The sequence below is a fragment of the Silurus meridionalis genome, chromosome 12, assembly GCF_014805685.1.
Source record: "Silurus meridionalis isolate SWU-2019-XX chromosome 12, ASM1480568v1, whole genome shotgun sequence".
NCBI classification, from domain to species: Eukaryota; Metazoa; Chordata; class Actinopteri; order Siluriformes; family Siluridae; genus Silurus; species Silurus meridionalis.
In genome coordinates, this window is record NC_060895.1 from 21,419,870 (window position 1) to 21,437,098 (window position 17,229).

Here is a 17,229-nt window from a genome sequence, read left to right on the forward strand (position 1 = left end):
TTCTCTTTAGTTGAGTATAAAGACAAAAACTTTTAAGGCAAATGTAAGCTGTGTCTTTCTGGTTCGAAGCTCGTATCTACTGCGATAAACAGCAACTCCAATCTGTCGAAGCTCCTCCAGAAACTCCATGCCTGAGGAGCTAGAAGCTAGAAGTTAACCCGGTGTTCTGTTCTACATTGTTGATAGTTTTCATACTTCAGCTGTGAAAGGAACATTTTTAAGAGCTCAACACAACAGCAGAAGCCACTTTAGTTTTTGATTGTGAATATATTATTCAGCTTGTTTTGTTATTTATTTCAGAAATCCTTGTGATATATTCAGTGTGTGCTTCTCTGACTTTATTAAAATAGTATTTAAAAATGACTTTGTGTTTAAGTCAGTTTTGTGTTTGTAGACCACAACACATAAAAGGGCATTAATGGGAACATTAAATAACGTTCTTTAAAAAAGTAACTAAAAAGATACTTTTAACAGTAACACATTACTTTTTGGTGTAAGTAATCAACAAAGTAACTGAGTTGCTTTTTGAATAAAGTAACGAGTAACTGTAACTAGTTACTATTTTTTTAGTAACTATCACAACACTGGTTTTGAGTTTCTATCCAATCAGATTTTAGCCATCACATGTTCCCGAAGTCAAAAGATAACTGCTGTACACCACAAGGAACCGCCGAACTCTGAACACCTCAGGCATCCTATTGCTTCAAATCCATGTTGCTTAAAGCTGTTGCTTTTTAACCATTCAGATTGCAACTCACATTTCTGTATAATATTGATCGTTTCTATATCCGTGGCGTACAGTGGCCAAGAAATGCGAAACAAATTAACAAATCCAAAAACAAATGGACAATTCAGAAAATAGAAAAAAAAAATCCAAAAACAAATTAACAAATCAGGAAACAAATCAGGAAATCAGGAAATTCAATGACAATTCAGACAAACTGGAATAGTTTGAGAATAAGATACTTCACGCTCACTGGATTTAACTTTCTCCTCCCGCTTACTGTGTATCTTGAATGACAGGCGTCTTGTCCAATTAGTGCTAACTAGTCATTCATAAACTATACTTAAACTATAATTACTTTTTCCAGTTTGTCTGAATTGTTGTTGTTTTCGGATCTGTTAATGTGTTTTCTGATTTGTTATTCAGTTTTCTGATGTGTTAAATTTCTTTTCTGATATGTTAATTTGTTTTTGTATTTGTAATTTTGTTTTCTCATGTGCTAATACGTTTTCTGATTTGTTAATGTGTTTTCTGATTTGTTATTTTGTTTTTAAATTGGTTAAACATAGACACCATTGTGATGTCATAATTAAGGTATTAAAAGGAAGATTGAGTCAGGTAGGACACCACTGAAGGCGCTGTTGTGAAATGCATTGCCCACCACTGGGTTCATTTTAATGCATTAAAGCTAGTCAATATAAAATGTCCATGTAGAGAACATAAGTCATATTTTGTACATTAAGGTCTTTTGTTTAAGTTTTTTTGTATGTTTTCTCCATTTTTTGGGAAGGAGTCTCTGGTGCTCAAGTTAAGGACAAAATGCAAGTTTTTTTTTCATTTAGTGAATGAATAGAAATGGCTAATATATGATGTGTGACTGTCAAATTGCATAAAGAAAGAATAAAACACATTGAAATAGGCACAAACATTAAAATAGTAAACTCTTTGTTGATTGCTAGGATGAAAAGTAAAGCAAATGGGAAGGTCTGAGAAAACGTTTGACACAGTGTGATGTAAAAAGTCAGAATTTTGTTGCATTAGGTTTGCAATCAAATGCACCTTTATCAATGAAAATTTCTTGCTAGCAGACTTATACACCTAAGATAATTATGTCCGCTGTCTCTCCTTCACTTTCCTCTTCACGCCTTCTTGAAAAGTTCAAACAGAGACAAGTCGTCTAATTCTAATTTTCTGTCAAAGCCGCACAAAAGAAGTTGAATAACACGTGCCGGAAAGGTGGCACTGGAACGCGAGCGTCTGATTGGCGAACATTAGCATGCGCTAATTAACAGCTGCAAGCTGGGTGTTTTTCTCTTTTCCATCAGCTCCCTGTCTGTCAAAAAAGGAAATAATCATTACATTCCAATAAATCTGTCTTCTCACACCAGAACACTGCTGTCATGCAGAAATGAGCAAAGCCTTCGCCCGGAGCACAAAAACAACCGGACTTGGGTTCTGAGAAACTCTCTTGAACAGGATGCTACGGTGTGTGGGTGTGTATGTTTTGGGTGTGGTAAAAGGAGAATTAATGTACGCTTCATTGGCAGGACTGTTCAGTGGCACGAAGCTGCTCGTCATGTAGCTCCTCAGGGACATTCTTAGCTCCGTGACTGGCAGCTGTTTCCTGCTGGGCGAGTTATGGAGGCTCACACCGAGCCGCTTGGCATGGCAGTCCTGGGAGAACAGCATGTGAAGCTTTTTGAAAGATGGAGGTTTGGGGTGAGCTTGCAGTCCCAAGGTAAAGAATTTGCATAACGTATTATCAGCACGTGTTACTATCCTGCCCACAATACACGCAACGTCTAGAAGCAGTAAGAAAGTAATGGGGGAAAGGCAATAAATGTGTTTTACAAACAAATCATTCTTAAAATGCATTAAATTGATTATTTATATTGTATCAAGTGATCAAGTGAAAATTATTCTATTTTTTTATTTCTGTACAACACATGTACACTGAGTTCCAGAACTAATGGCACCCATCAAACTATACTTTATTTCATCATGCTTGTGTGTCCTCTACACTTTTACTATTACTCATTTTTATATTAACTGTAGTCCAGGTTTGTATTTAACCCTATTCAGGGCTGGAGTTAGCTAAAGGTAGAGCGGTAATTGCTTAGGGCCTCAGGCTTCGATGAGGCCCCTGTAACTGTAACAAACCTATTCACTAGTTCACCCATAAAGACGGCTGCGTAAGACAGGGCTCTTTGTCCATTGGATATAAATGTCACTCACCTGAAGTGGAACCAGTTAATATCACCATTTAAATATGGTTCTCCACCCTCTGAATGCAGGAAGAGTCCGATGAACAAAATCCAACTTTTCTGCATTCTGACCTGATGGGGCCAAAACTAATGCATCCCTTTGAGCAAGAAACTGAAGGCACGCAAAGAAAGTGCAGCTCGTGATGCAGCTATGTGAGCTGTCATGTATTTTTGATTTCGTGTCACGTTTATTTCGAGTTCAATACAGCAGGAGCGACGCGCCGACTTTACGAACACTATAGAAAAGTACGAATTTGTAAATAGAAACAGCAATCGCAGCTACCTGTAGGCTAGAGCATTGTTTATTTTTGAATAAAAAAATAACCTGAACTGTCTGTATATCTAATAAATTCCAGCGATGTTTACATGATCATAATAGCCTAATTCATACTTAACTCTTTTTAGTTTTTCAATAAATTGTCTTGTTGTATTTACAGAATAAAACAATCTAAGCATACGAATACATCTGAAGTTAACTATCGTTTCTGCTTAATAATTTGTCTCTTTTACATCCACTGTTTATTTGGTTATATGGAGCAGATTTAGGGAATTAAAATGCAATACATAATATGATCTATATAACTATATCTATAGTCTACATTGCTCTAGTAGGAGGGGGAAATCATGTCCATATCCAGCTAGAAAAATGACATTTTACAGTAATTTATGAGACAATCAAAATCTTAAACAAACTACAGTTAGCATTTAAAAGTAATACAAAAAACATTAACAAAACTAATTAATATTTGACAGCGTAGCCTAGCTAATGACATTACTTGTTTTAAACAAGTGTCCATGGACAAGATAAAAAAGAAGAAGTAGAAGAAAAAGAAGTAGAACAAGAGCCGGATGATTTCTTTTTCTTTTTTTTTTTAGTGTTGATGTTATTCCAATTTGAATTAATATGCATATTTAAGTAAATGTATAACAGTATTGATAGGAAGACTTGTATGAATAAAATGGGTAGAGATTATATATTTGTGTCAAGTGCTTTTTATTAATTCTGGAATGTGGAAGTAAGAAGGCTGGGGGTCTCCAAAATAAAAATTTCACCTAGGGCCTCCAAATGTCTAGAACTGGCCCTGATCCTATTTAATATAATTTTTATCAATTTACATCACACGTCAATGGATCCACTTTAATTGGTGATGGAGAGATTTTATATGTATGTAACCTCTTTATTGTGTTCTATCTGGGTAAAAATGGCCCCAGGTTTATTTGGAAATAAAAAAGTAAAAACAGCAAGATTCTTTATAGCATGAATTGAAATAGGGATTTTAATCACATCTCAACCATCATCTCAAAACAAAAAGTGGCTGTGAATTCAATGGTTTGACTTTCAACAAACTTTTGTCCATACAGTTTACTGTAGCTGATATTGAGAAGCTTCTTTAGTCTATTTTTTTCCACAAAATCTGAAGCAGATTTTCATTCGAACACAAGCAGAAGCCTGACCTGATAAAATATTTGAAGATAAAGATCAGGCAGGGCTTTTTATTTGTTGGAGTGAAAACTTGTAAGACACAATGAAATTCTGTGCAAACGTCTGTGCAAACGTCATTTGCGAATGACCAAATGGTGGCTTTAAAAAACACATCATGTGACTCATGTTTGGATTCCAAATTACTTTATTTGTCCATTTTTACCCTTTAGGGATAATTTTAACTGTGAAATAGTATTCTAGCAAAGATGCAAAGCCTTTTAAAAGAATGAACTGTCAACGATTTACTTTAAACTACCAGTGACGTATCTCATTCAGGGGTCTAACTGCCGCATATATACTACTGAACACCACACAAGGGTGTGTGCAGCATAGAAAAGAGCAGAAAGTGAGTTTGCTCCTCTAGCGGTGAACTTTTGGAGGTTTGACGCTTTAGCTAGTCAAGGACAAGCATCAGGAGGCCTGCAGCTCTGTTCAAGTCCTACTAATGAAGGCAGCTCATGCTGCTAAAGAGCACCATGAGGGTGTCACATTATGATGCATCAGTGTCCTCGTCCAACAACCTGCTTCCCTCACCTCTCCTCTACGTTTCTATAGACGATTCGAGGGTTGATCTATAATATAGGGCATATGTGTGTGTGTGTGTGTGTGTGTGTGTGTGTGTGTTCTTCAATAGTAATTTACACTATAGAACCCTTACCCACTAAAAATACTTTAACTATCAAAAGAACTCTTGTCAAGTCCTATTATTTTGCATTACACTATTGTTAGTTCCTGACATGATATCAGTGTTAGAGTTTCCTTTACTGATTAAATATTTGCACACATTTTTTTGCTTTGACTTCAACATGTCTTCTATCCTCAAAGCTTTGACTACATCCCCTCAGTTTTTCTCAGCCTTACTTGCTTGTTTTCTTATAAAAATAAAAACACAGACGATGCAAACTTTTGCATTTCTATAGTCGGAAAGATTTGTGTGTAGCAGTGTATGAAGTATAACGTTGTACTAGAACGGATATGCAACAGAGTTTAGTAATACTAATGCTGAAATGGGAGCTGTGAAGAAATCAGGTGAAAATGGAGACACAGTCAGACAGACAGACAGACAGACAGACATACAGACAGACAGACACCCAGAGTTAGAGTGGGTGGGAGATACAGTCACAAAGAGAAACAAAGAGAAAGCAGAAAAGAAAGAAAAAATGAGACAAAAAATGAGAAAAAGAGATGGACAGGAAATAAAAAAAAGAAACAGAAATAGTTGAAGAGCGAAAGACAAACTCAGTGTGTGTGTGTGAGAGAGAGAGAGAGAGAGAGAGAGAGAGAGAGAGAGAGAGAGAGAGAGAGAGAGAGAGAGAGAGAGAGAGAGCGCAAGCAGAAAAGGAAAGTGAGACAAAGACACAGAAATGGAAGAATACAGAGAAAGCAGAATTGTGGGATAGAGATAGAGAAAAATGCAGAGAAAAGGTGTGTGTGTGTGTGTGTGTGTGTGTGTGTGTGTGTGTGTGTGTGTGTGTGTGTGTGTGTGTGTGTGTGTGTGTGTGTGTGTGTGTGTGTGTGAGAGAGAAAGAGAGAGAGAGAGAGAGAGAGAGAGAGAAAGTGAGAGAGAGAGACTGACAGAATGACAGAAAAAGCAGAAGAGAGATATAATAATTAAGATTATTTATATTCATTTACTGTAAATGTAAATAAAAATAAAAGAGGCGAGATTAAAACTGCAATGGAACACACATTTATTAACGACGTCCTTCTTTACTCACATAAAAAAAATAATAAATAAATAAATGTACTCCACCAAAAAAATTATTTGTAATCACATAACATTTTTTAAGTCTCAAATCAAGCAACAAAATTCGCCATGATGCAAAATGCGGCAAATAAAACCGTCCGTGTGGAAACAGCAAAAGTTCAGTTTAATGTCTTGATGATTTATGTTATTTAAATCACCATAATTAAAACATTTACAAGAATATTTTCTCCTCATGCACTATGTTGAGCCTGGTTTCACACATAAAATACATTTGCATAAAGCATTCATATTTATCCATGCCCATGTTGATTAGATTATTAAAAACATGAAAAGTATCAATTTAAGTTTGTTTTTTAAAAATGTACGAGTTAACTCATGACAATTTTTTTATTAATCATAATTGAATATTTGAATCTATTGATAGCACAAATATATATTTTATATATATATATATTTTTTTAAGAAATTACTAAAAAGACAGAACAGTCTTTTTATTAATAAATGTAATAACACTAGCATTTATTTCCAAGGATATCTTAACTTTTAAACTTAATTAGTACCTCAAATTTATTTCTATATAGTACATTTACAGTCAGTATTAAAATTAATGGCACCCTTGATTATTATTATTATTATTATTATTATTATTATTATTATTATTATTATTATTACTACAGCCTAGATATGAAGTGGTGTGAATGAGATTTGTAATTTAAGAGAGAATATCGAAAAAAAAATATGTTTAAACAAAAATTATATATATATATATATATATATATATATATATATATATATATATATAATTTACATTTAATTTGAACATAAGAAAGTTATTTATTCCACTATTTAAATAGACATTTAAAATATTTTCTTTATTTAATACAAAATGTATTTATTCTTAGCCATATTATACAATGAATACACTGTAACCAAATTCTGATAATATATTTGTAATAACGTAATAATTGTTTGAATTTTTCAGTTTTTATTACAACATATTGTAATTTGTTTTGTTTGACTTGGTGGAGTTTCATTAAGATATATGAGCATCCTTTAAAGAAATACATTAGGAAACAAAAACATTACGAAATACTTGCTCGCCTCTTATTTTTAGTTTCCTCCAAACAAATGGCCTCGTTTTCCTCAAAGCTCGTTAACCCTACAGCGCAGCTCCGTTTAGACATTTTATTTCCATATGGGTCGGTTTGCTTTTTCTTCGGATATGACCTGCCTCGGGTCCATCTCGCCGATTTAAGCGATTAGTTTAATGGAGGGAAAATTCCGACTGCAGCCACACTCACGCAGGGAAGAAGTGGAAATATGGGCCGATCCGAGCGTGTGTGCAGAGGTCATCAAAAAGATAGACGGCGGTTTGAGTTGGAATTCAACAAGCCTGCCTTTGTTTGAAGGGCCACTTAGGTTATGATTTAAAATTGCATAATGTGTGCTTTGGTACGCAGATCGTTTTTACGATGCACTGCATGGAAAGTCGATAGCGTCTTGCCAAAAAAGAACGCGACATGCACACTTGATAGCAAAGTTAATGTCAGGTAAATAAGAAAGAAAAATCATGTTCGGCTCCATAGAGAGGCCGTAGACATTCCAGAAAATGCTGTAAATCTACCATTTCGTGAAAAATTTATGCAGGTTTTAAACCATTAATCACATCCAATGGGAGAAAAAAGATCCTCCAGCTCTATGCGATGTGGTACGGAAGGCGATGATCTATTAGATACTTGTACAGCAGTGTTTATTTAATTCGTACCTTAGACAGATCTCGAAAGTTGCCAGGCAGCGTGAGGTCCAGCTCCTCCGACTCGTAGTTGGTGAGAACCCAGGGGAACACGGGATATTGATTCAGGTCATTATACGTCCGCCCTAGTAACAAAAAAGGCAAAAAAGGGGGGATTAGTGGTCATTTAATACTGTAAATGATTTTACAACCTCCCCCATTGGTTGGTATCACAATTTTCTTTGTCTAGCTATTCAACAGAACTCTAATAAAGCTTCGTTTAAAGCTTTCGAATGGTGAAGCAGAAAACAACATTGCGCAATTTACATGTGGAGATTTTGAGTTGTAATTCTAAACATTCATAGCTAAAAGTCCAAAATAAGCAAACAATGAAAGAGTTGTATTTTTCGAGTGGAAGAAATGATTCCAGCCAATCAGAGACATCTGTGAAATCATGTATGCAATAGAGGGCAAACAGTCCTTTTCTCCGAGTGTGTTATGCTTCTCTATGGTACACAGAATTCATGTAAAATAAATAAATAAATAAGTTGTCTCAGAGAAAGCATGTTAGCCGTCACCCTCTTCAGCTGGCAGTGTGTTAGTGGAACGGGTGGGAATTTGCAGGACCCCAGACAAGGAAAAACAATGACAAGAAACTAAATTTTTGGAAGAAAAAATATGACTCTATATGATGTATCACCGCAGTTATGTTAATTAGAAAGTCTTTAAACAATGTTGTGTCCCTGTCCAAAACTCAATCTGTCAAGTCGTTTGCTGTTGAGTTAAGATTTAAAATAGAGGGAATCGGGGAAAAGACTCTCACAGGACATGAAAATGATGACCTTTCACTAAACTGGAGAAGAGGATAAATACAGTAAGTGTTTAATAAGTCAACATCGCTAACAGTGAACGCTATTATTCAGAAAAAGGGAAGAAATATTGACACTAAAACTTTCAGAAATAAAAATGAGAGAGATTTATTAATAATTTATTATTTTCTTAGTTATTAAAATAAATCTAATGAAAATGAATAGTAATAATACAATTCTAGAAACCTAAATATCAAAAACCTCTTTATATTATTTAAAATTAAGCATGGAGTATTAGAGTATTTAGAGTATTTATTTCTGAAATCATTTTCTTAAGATTTACCCTAATTAATGAAATTCTATTAACAGCTACAGCAAGAAATTCTAATTGCACCTAATTTTATGTTTTAATTCAAATTTTTTCTCATGATGTTTTTTTTTTTACTGCCTCTGAGAGACTAAAAGTCTATTTTATTTTCATTTCCACTTTCACCACTTGTCACACTGGGCCTGTGGTTGGAATATACACCGAATATGATGCCAGTCCACCATAAGCACACATTCACACACTTGTACGGGTCTAAAAGAAATTCAGGAGAGGGTTTTAGGAAGTGGGAGGAAATCGGAGAACATGGAAAAAACCCACAGTCAGAGGAGAATACACAAAACAGGTGTGAATGATATTTTATCCACCACCTTTGTCAGACTTACTGCAACAAAATGTTTACTATTTTAGATATTTTAAAGAGTCAGTTTTGTTCATTTGGCCACCACTAGAGCTTAATACTTTTTCTGGCACTTTGGGAATCACCAGCTTTATCACTATTAACGGCTGGGTAATGCCCAGTAAGCTCTTTTATGTATCTATCTATATGTATATCTATATATATATATATATATAGTCAACCGGAATTACAGCATTTTTACACCAATACTTTGATAAAAGCAACAAAACCAGGAAGAATGCAAATGAAAAACAAAACCAATGTCCATGCTATATATATATTTAGGATATGCCATATGTGACAGAGACTTAGATTCCGTATTGTCAGTATATACAGATCGCTCTCAGCCCATCACTCTCACTCTTGCACACACTCCCTTTCTCCTCCTCTGCCTGCTTTCTAAAGATGGGTTCATATAGCAAAAACTACTATCACTACATAAACAGGCATCAGAGACATATCTATCCTGTCTAATTCCTCAGTAAAGGAGAAAAGTCTTTATCAGGTGTGACATTTCCACTTAAAGTCCAGAGTCCCACACTCACAACTTCAACGAATCAGCTTTTTATAAACCAGGCAGTCAAAAAAGCATGTATTTATATAAATATATATTAAGCATATATATATATATATATATATATATATATATATATATATATATATATATATATATATATATATATATACAGTGGAACCCGGTTATCTCGCCCTCGGTTAACTCGACAACCCTATTAAGTCGACGTTTTTGAAGTGGAACCGCCAAATTCTCACTTTTTCTAAGCATTTTTTATCGGTTATGTCAACTTTTTTTATGTCGCCGAACCCTAATATCTCGAGCACAAGGGGAAAATTTTGCCATTTAACGTCGGTTATCTCGGTGCAGCCGCAGAAGAACTCACGGAAGTGGCGGAATAATCAAGCCTTACAGCTGCTACAGGTGTTGTATTGTATACTGGTGAATCTCTGCTGTTAGTTAGTGCACATATGCCTTTTGTGGTTAAATGTTATGCGACGAACGGGACGCGAAAGCCGCGATTGGCGGCGCAGAACGTGAGATGAGCAGCAAAATCATAGAATGAACACCGGCAGGATCGGGGGGAATCCGCAGTGCGCTTTGGGAAGAAAAGCGCAGCCGTTGAGAGAGTGCCGGTGGGAAGGCACGTACCGGGATACGCATGAGCGATAACAACGACCGCCGTGAACCAACATATACCACCAATAACGGACGGTGAGAGTGTGGAAGTTTAAATAGGAGCTGGTGATGATGATAAACGAGCACCATATGTGCGCGATTGAAGCCGGGAACTTCAGAGGGAGCTGAAGGGAGCCGAAGGGGGCGTGGCAGGTGGATTCCTGACAGATAACGCTGTTGTGTAAAAAAACCCTTCAAAAACACGTGCATGCACATTCTCATTTATTAACGCACATCATGTACATAAAGAAATTTCAAGCACGTTAATATATTGCCGCCATTTTGATTTTCGTTTATCTCGATCATCGGTTACCTCGATGCTTTTTGGCGACCCCTTGGACATCAACATAACCGGGTTCCACTGTATATATATATATATATATATATATATATATATATATATATATATATATATATATATATAATTTTTATATGCTTTTTGAACATCCTATTCCACATATAGTCCCTGTTTGCTCTTATAATATCCTCCCCTTATCTTGAAAGATGTTCAACCATATTTTGGAGGGTGCTTGTGGAGATTTGTGCTCATTCACCCACAAGAGTGGTAGTAAAGTCTGGTAGTTATGTAGGTGAGGTGAGATGAGGTGAGGTGAGGTGAGGTGAGGAGGCATGGGGTGCAGTTGTCAGCATTTCAATTTATCCCAATGGTGTTCAATCGTTTGTATAGAGCTCTGTAGCAGACCATTAGAGATCTTCCACTCCAACCCATAGAAACCATATGTTAATGGAGCTGGCTTTGTTCACAGGAGCACTGTCATGCCAGAACAGGTTTGGATCTCTTTGTTCAAGTCAAGTAAAAAATGTAATTGTACCACATCCTAAGTCTGGAATACGGCTGGAAAAGGCAGATGCCCCAATAGTTTTGTCACCATAGTGTATGTTTTATATATATATATATATATATATATATATATATATATATATATATATATATATATATATATATAGTATATATATATATATATATATATATATATATATATATATATATATATATATATATATATATATATATATATATATGAAATCTACAGTCTCACAAAAGATCTTTCACAAATGTACATATCTAAAAAAAATCTTTTTTTTTTGGCATTTTAATATATCTCTATTATTTGATACCTTGATAGTAAGATTTTTGCAGATTTTTTAGAAGAGTTTTAAACATATATAAACACAGACATTTAAACACGAAGATATTTTTGTAATCGTATAAATAGGGTGATTCTGAGTAACTGACTCAGATGCCTGAAGGCGTTTTTTTGGACAGGATTTAGGCATGAACATTTGACGAAATCATCTGACACCCGCCTGATTCTGCTCCACACAATCTTTAACACACGGCCAGAGTCATGGCACGACATGGGAAAGCAGCATTAGTCTGATGTGCGCAGGCGTCATTTTGCCCATTCTTGCTATAATGCATGCAGATTTGCAAAACAGGAGGACAGCATCCAGCCTCATTACCAAATCCGACCCTATTGATTCCCATTCATTATGCTCTTAATTAGAAGGTATGCATCGCAAGCATAGAATAGATACGGGCAATTATAAAGTTACTATTGTGGTCTGTAGTTAACCCCTTTTTGTTATATGCAGCAGTGTTTGCTGTTGTTGGAAGAGTATGTACTTTGTACCTAATGTCTTTTCTATACAGTAATCCTGAGCTATTAATGCACCTCGATTTCAGGATGAATATTAGATAAAACTAAGTGAGAAATAATTTGTTTTGTAGAAACAGAAATGCAAATGAAAATGCACAAACTCCAGCTCCTCACCAAGCCTAACCTTCAGACAGTGCTTGACAACAGTGTGGATACACTTCTTTTTATTTTTTATGGTTTTTGAGAGACACCTGGATGTACCTTTTTTTCTACAGAACCAACTGGGCCATTAAACAATATGAACATTGACTTTGAACGTCTCCAGGTTACGTATGTACTAATGGTTCCCCGAGAAAACGAGTTGCTGCATCAAAAACATTTTGGGAACGCTTCTGCATTGTCCACGCTCTAAATCATGTGTATAATCAGTCCAATGGAAAGCATCACGATTTAAGAAGCATAAAAGCACATGAAGTAAAAACAGCGCTAGCTTCTGAAAAGGAAAGGAAGAGCTGCAGGGATAGAGGCGCAGCATCTTGTTCCCTTAAGGAACCATGGTTACATACGTAACCTGGAGATGTTTCCCTTCAGGAACTCAAGCTGCATCAAAAATGCTTTCGGGAACGAGAGTCCAATTAAGCCAGACTGACCAATCCCTGCCTAGTGTGGATGGGCACAGCTAGGGCAAAAGACAGAGGGGCCAGGAGTGGCACTGAGGTCAAGGCAATAGAACTTGACAAAGGTCAGCAGGGTGGACCAGCCTGCAGCTTTGCAAATGTCCTGGAGGGAAACTTCAGAGGACAAGGCCTTAGAGGCAGCCACACTTTAAGTGGAGTGCGCTCTGACCCTAAAAGGAGCGGGGAGACCTAAGGACTCATAAAAGGAAGAAATAGCATCCACAATCCATCTGCTGAGTGTCTGCTTATTCGCAGGGAGACCTCTCCTTGGAGGGCCATAGCAGACATACAGCTGCACCGACTTCCTCCTCAGTTCTATTCTGTAGATGTATATATCTAGTGCTCACACTGGACACAGTCGGTTAAGCTTCTCCTGGTCTAGCGTCTGACAGGGAGGAGGAGAGAATGCCTGCAGCATAAAAGGTTGTGGGACGACCAAGGGTACCTTAGGAACACACCCTGATCAGGGGTAGTGGAAGGTAATAACCAAGCCTGAAGTAAATTCCAGTAAAGAAGGGGTCACAGAGAGGGCCTGAAATTCCCCTACTTTCTTGAGAGAGAAGATGGCCAAGAGGAGCACAGTCTTAACTGTGAGGAACCTCAGAGGGAGGTTTAGACAGGGCCTCCAAGACAATGGCAACCACCATGCAGGCACTCTAGGTTGTACCTGAGGCCTCAGACTACGCATAGAAAACGCGTTCCTACCGAGTGGCGGCCCTGAAAGGGGTGCATGGCAGGCCGCAATGGGGGACACGTAAACCTTTAGGGTTAAAGGAGCCAACCCCAGTGCTGGGAAAATTCCAGCACTGAACCGACTGGGCAATTAACTGGATCTATGTGGTGTTGTTCACACCATGCAGTGGACAGGTGCCACCTCGTGACACACAACGTCCTTGTAAAGGCAGCTCTGGATTGAAGAATGGTCTCTACCACATTGATAAAGAGGCCAGCAGCTAGGAACTGCACCCCCTCAGGGGCCACATCCACAGCCTCCACAGCTCTGGGTGAGGGTTTATTATTGTACCCCCTGCCTGAGGAATCTCCTAGGGAGGGTGTTCGAAAAGGGCTACCAGGTCCGTAAAACCAAGGCCTGCCTAGCCATCACGGGGCTACCTGAAGGAGGCGGACTTCGTTTAAGTGGCCTGGGATATATGCTGCATTCAAGGGGAGCAGTTTTCCTTGGGCCCACTGGAGGATCTGATGTGCCAGCTTGTACAGGAGGCAAGATTACAGAAGGAAAAGGAAGTAAGGTGGAGCTAAGAGCTCTCCTTGCAAAGGGAAGAAATCGCCAAAAGGCGTGCTTTTAAACCTTGCAATCGTGTGCTGGACCCGGAAGGTGAGGGAGGCAAAAGGGACAAGCCCGTTTCCAAACCCTCTGCGAGGTCCACTTGTGAGATCCAGGTCTTTAAATGCTGCTTTGCCTTGGCTAAAGCGGGGCTTGAGCACACTCCTCAGAGAGGCGTTGCAAACATCATGCAAGTGTAATCTGTGCAGTCGGCTCCCTCGAGAACCAACCTACCATGCTCCGCTTCCAGACAAGCGACACATACTGTAGCTTGTGCGAATCCCCCTGTGCTATAGTGGGGTCAAGAAGGAACGCAGGGACAAAAGCAGTGCTTCATCTTTTTGGTTGCTTTCATCCTGTAAAGAAAATACCTTTCCTTACCTTACTTGACAAACACACACAGGGTGCTTCCTAAACAACAGAAGCTGGTTTCAATCCATGTGCTTTTATGTTTCCTGATCGTGACGTCACCCCGTCGGTGACGCCGTACTTTCCATTGGACTGATTATACACGTGATTCAAAGCCTGGACAATGCGTAAGCATTCCCAAAGTGTTTTTGACGCAGCTCGAGTTCCTGAAGGCAAACAAAGGATTATATACATGTACAGATGGTTCTATTTCATTTCCCTTAGCATGAATAACAGGTTTACACACATGTAGTTGAAATACTTTTTTATGCCTCTTGTAAATATTGTTGCTCTATGCGTAAAAACGCAGCAGGCAACACAGTTTAACCTTAGTGATCTACAGGTATTAGCCTATTTCATTTCCCCCCCGGAAAGATGCCTCCCTCGTCACCTATGCCCAAATCCCCCACAACCAAGCAGCTATCAAAACAAGTTTAAAACAGCACACGCTATATCCTGATTGGTGGCTTGCTGACCAGTTTGCCACTTTAATTTACCTCATATATTGTTGTATCAATGATATAACAAGGTCATGAGTTTACATCTCAGCACCACCAAGATGCCACTGCTTTTCTAAACAGTCAGAAGTCTGCATTACAGCTTGCAGTCAGTACTAAGGTTAAATGCATGCCTCCAAGGGATCATAAAATGGAAAGTCTCACTTTAATTGTGCACAAATTATCATACAGGAAACAATCACACTCTACATAGGGACTCCTCAGGGGATATTTGGATGGTTAATGGTTCTTGATGCTTAAGGGGGTTCTATAGAAAGCATTTCTGAGGAGAAATCCATTTTAGTTCATTCGGGTTCCTCAGTGGGAATCTTCAGGTTGCTAGTTGGAGGCATTTTACACAAGCATCCATGTTATTAGTAAATAAATCCGAAATGGGGCGCAAACAAATGCGTTATTAGCTTTCACAAGATAATGTAAAAATCATTAAAAAACGACTGTTTAAAAGCCCATAAAATATATTAAATATAATAAATATATATATAAATCAAAGCACATCGGGTCGCTTGGTGACGTGAAATGAACTTTTAGAAGATAAGATCTCGCTCTTCAGCCCAATGACCTTAACCACTTAATGTGTGTACTAACTCCAGTGGCATTTAGCAGACAGCACAGCACTGATGCCGACCAAATCCCAGTGACCTTCGTTCATGGGGTGAATGTGTGAGCTGTGCGTTCCGGTCCAGCTTTGATTACTTAGGTCAAGCACATGGAGGAGTGGGTCAACGCAGAGAAGAGGAAAGGAAAAGAGAGCTGACAGCACCGAGGCCCGGGCGGAGGATGTTAATAACAGTGAAACGGTGTTTAATTAGGAGAAGGGAGGCACTGCATTAACACCCCCCCCTCTCGGGCCTGTCTGTGTGCCCAGGCTTCACTGACACCTCTGTCAGCCGTGGTCATTACCACTTCAGGTTTTTAATGAATTTTCTCCCTGTACCCATCGTGCCTTACATCTAATTAGCTGACAATAATGTATCAGAGCAGCACACGAGCTAAATATAAATATGCATGAATATGCAGCGGGAGCCAGGATGACACTTTTCAGTGTCAAAACAAAAAAAAAGAAGTGTGTGTATGTGTGTGTGTGTAAGAGAGACTTTGCAAAGAAGTTGGTTCACATTAGAGAGTCTGTAACGGAACCTCTCGACTCCGCTGACACCCACGTTCACACTTCGTGCAACTAATTATCAAGAAAAATGCGCAGCTCCCATGCTCTCGCCAAATCAAACGAGAAAAACTTTGCACCTGACAACAGCATTGCCTTCCTAAATAAATAATGAGAAGAAACATGTAGTGCTTCAGAGCTATAAAATGCAAACACAATTTAAAAAAAAGAAAGAAATGATACAGATACAGTATACAAAAACCTGAGTTTTTTTTTTTTTACATAAACCTGAAAATAACCGGTATCTTGTATATTTCATATGAACCACTGTGATCTATTTTAAGTCCCGATTAAATGTAAGTAAATGTATAATAGTGAGTATGTTCCAGTTTTTCTAATTTTTTTAGAGCATTTTTCAGATTAGAAATGAAATTCAAAGTTACTTGTTCGACCTCCACATCATAAAAGCAATTGTGAATGCTTTGGTACATTCGTTTAATTGATTGTGTACAATTGACTGCTGTTTCCAACATTATCAATTGCTTGTTATGTTGATCAAAATATATTATACTGGTTCACTGGTGGACATTGTATAAGCCATTAGATGCAAAATGGTTAAATCAGTTGTCATAATGTGTGAAGCTTAAATTCCTTTTTTTTTTTTTTTTTGGTAAATGTGCAGATGAACCTTGAATGTCACTAATGAAGGCGAGTGAACAGCATCAGATCAACCACTGATCCTAGTGAACTACTAATAATCTAGTAATGAACTAGTTCTCTAAAATAGGTCAAAGGTAAACCGTCAATTGAAAAACATATACAGACAGAGCAACACACAATTACAATTCTAAAAACGGATCAACAACCAGAAAACGAACAAAGTGGGAATACAGTATTGTGTAAATTTGTGCTCTTGAAATTCATATCTACCATACAGAGGAAATTCAGCCTTGAATTTCAATCACTGAACATTTCTATTG

At 37.6% G+C, this 17,229-nt stretch overlaps 1 protein-coding gene across 1 annotated transcript in view; it reads right to left on the reverse strand.

Moving 5' to 3' along the window:
* The window catches only part of nbeab (neurobeachin b), a 426,194-nt gene that overhangs the window by 66,522 nt on the left and 342,443 nt on the right, over nucleotides 1-17,229 (reverse strand). The window contains 1 exon segment of the mRNA XM_046863205.1: nucleotides 7,945-8,057. Within this exon segment, the coding sequence (XP_046719161.1) occupies nucleotides 7,945-8,057 (113 nt within the window).